The sequence below is a fragment of the Triturus cristatus genome, chromosome 3_1, assembly GCF_964204655.1.
Source record: "Triturus cristatus chromosome 3_1, aTriCri1.1, whole genome shotgun sequence".
In the NCBI taxonomy this organism is placed as follows: Eukaryota; Metazoa; Chordata; class Amphibia; order Caudata; family Salamandridae; genus Triturus; species Triturus cristatus.
In genome coordinates this window covers 396,924,556-396,927,385 of record NC_140583.1, presented here as the reverse complement: position 1 = coordinate 396,927,385, position 2,830 = coordinate 396,924,556, and the positions used below count along the sequence as shown (strand labels likewise).

Genomic DNA, 2,830 nt, shown 5'->3' with positions numbered 1-2,830 from the left:
GTTTGCAGCAGAACCCATACATTTAAGCAGGCGTACGCGCGTTCAAGCAGAAGAGGTAATTGTTTGCTACAGTTAAACTCTGGTGCACCTTGAACATTGTAGTATAATATACTTACCCATGTTTTCTTCTGTTGCAGGTTTCGCAGCCAGAACCCCATACATTCACACAGGCGTACGTGAGTTCAAGCAGAAGAGGTAATTGTTTGGTAGAGTTAACTGTGGTGTATCTTGATCTTTGTAGTTTAACGGATTGCATTCATGAGCTAGGCGTCAACGTAAGCCATGTTCCCTTATTTTGCAGGCTTTGTGGCACAGCAGGTTGAAACCGGCGAGCACGGAAATGTTCAAGCGCAAAGCTGTCACTTTGGGAGAGTGCAGTGCTCCACCACAAAGGAAGAAATGTTGCCTTGTATTCAAGAAAGAGTGGATGAAAGAAATTGTGGAGGCTGAGACGCAGAAATCTCGAAGCAAGGTTCGCGTGCAACTCGGGGAACTTTTTCAATACAGTCCAGACGTGGGCTTGATTTGCAAAGCATGTGCCGAAGCCAAGATTGTTGGGGACTTTTCCACAGGGAAGAAATGGAGTGATGGCTGGAAACTGGATTACATGAAACGCCATCTACTTAGCAAAGTACACGAGTCTGCCATGGTAATATTGAGAAACAGAAGTGCTGCTGCCAGGTTTGGTTATGGAGTGCGGGCAATGCTGACAGAAACTGCCACTGACAAAGCAAATAGAATGGAAGTAGTTGAACGCCAAAGATCTATGCCTGAAGAGATGAAGATTCTCATCAACAACGTGTTGCTGGTAGTCAAGATGAATACTTCAATGTTATCTGTACAAGACATCCATGACCACCTAGCTTTGTATGTCAAGATACCAGACAGCTGGAGGAGCAATAACTATGCCTTTGAGTTCCTTGAGGCCATCAATAGCGTGATACACTGTGAAGCTATGGCAGAACTTCGGCATGCTTTGTATCACACATTGATAATTGATGAGAGCACAGATATTTCTGTTACAAAAATGCTCATCCTGTACTTCAAGTTCCGACCTGTAACATCAACAAAGCAAAAAACACAGTTTGGGGGCATAGTGAAGCTGACTAGTTGTAATGCTGAGGCTATCACTACTGCTGTGAAAGAATTCTACACTGCCAATGAACTGGACGTTATGAAAATGGTCAGGTTCACATCCGATGGTGCGTCCGTGATGCTGGGTAAGAATAATGGTGTTGCTACTCGCCTTAAACAATCCATACCTCATCTAGTTGAGCAGCATTGTGTCGCCCATCGAGAAGATTTGGGAGTTGATGATGCCTGGAAAAGGGTTCCAATGGTTAAAGAGATGGAGACATTATTGAGGACTGTCTACACTGTGTTCTCCAGATCTCCTGCAAGGAAGTCCAAGCTGGATGAAATTGCATCGGTCACTGAATGTGAAGTGGTCTCTTTTCGACCACTGAATGAAGTCCGGTGGCTTTCAAGGCATTTTGCTGTTGGTGCACTAATTCGTAATTACGAGGCTGTTCTTAAGTACTTTGAGCATGAGAAAGTTGAGGAGAATCATCCAGTTGCTAAATGTTGTTACAAAAAGCTATCAAACTCCAACTACCATATTTCACTTGCAGTACTTAATGACATTCTGGGTGAATTTGCATCTTTGTGCAAACTATTCCAAAAAAGTTCTCTGACTACTGTTGAAGCTGTACAGTATGAAACAGCAAAGATTGGCCAAGTTAAGCAACAGTATTTGGGGGACACTGTCTTTTGGAGCAGCAATGTAAGAGATCTGATGGTGTTGTGCAAGGAAAGGCAAGAGTTTGACAGTGGGCCTATTTTGTCTTTTGTTTCCCTTCTTTGTGAGCACATGCAAAAAAGGTTCCCTGAAGATGAGCTGAAAGAATGGGCAAGTTTTGAAATCCAGGCAATGGCAGCACAATCACATTTTGATTTTGGGACTGAGAATATACAAAGACTTGTAGAAAAGTATAAAAATGTCTTGGTCCTGGGTGATTGCGAAACACCAGAAGATGTTATTCGACAATACAGAGACTATAAATATGTGGTGGCAGAACATGTAAAGGGTGGGTTATTTACCACCTTTCAAGACATGGTGAATTTCACTGTACGCAATTCTGCTCAGTATAGTGTGGTGTCTCAGCTTGTTGATGTCTGTGCAACGTTTCAAGCATCTAGTGCAGATTGTGAACGAGGATTCAGCCTCATGAATACTATCAAGAATAACTTGAGGAATAGACTAGAGCAGAAGCATGTGGATATGCTGATGAGGACAAAGGCCTACCTCCTGAATGGGAAAGTTAACCTAGATAGAATTTATCACCACTGGAAAAATGCCAAAGATCGCCATGAGAAGCAACCCTGTCACCCCTCTAGTGACGCCACTTGACATGTCTCCCTTATTGTTTATATGTGATATTGTATAGGCTCTCAACATTTCCCCACCCAATTAACAGTGCTCCAGTTAAGAATATTTATTAAAATCTTATGATGGCACCACCGTTTAAGTCTTGTGCTTTTCTAAACTTGAAGTGTACTTGCCTGTGTAACCAATTCATGTCATGGCGTGTTTATCCAATTTGGAATCTGCCCTTAAGACCCTTATTGTGGCACTGTATGTGTGAAAATCCACCATCTTTTCACTTTTTAAAGTAAACGTTCTGAGTGACATTTGGCGCCGCGCACACGCGCGGTCTGGTTCCTGGCGCACATAGCCATGGTTGCAGCGCACAGAGACCCTCCACTTCCGCACACAGAGGAAAGAAATTAGAGGGAACATTGCTCATCAATATAAAAAACATTGGGGCAT

The 2,830-nt window shown here is 43.0% G+C and overlaps 1 protein-coding gene across 1 annotated transcript; it reads left to right on the top strand.

The window, feature by feature from the left end:
* Positions 1-340: 340 nt before the first annotated feature.
* Positions 341-2,410, top strand: LOC146860317 (E3 SUMO-protein ligase KIAA1586-like). Its single transcript, XM_085646334.1, has one exon. The coding sequence runs from the start codon at positions 341-343 to the stop codon at positions 2,408-2,410; it is 2,070 nt and encodes a 689-aa protein (XP_085502460.1).
* Positions 2,411-2,830: the final 420 nt, after the last annotated feature.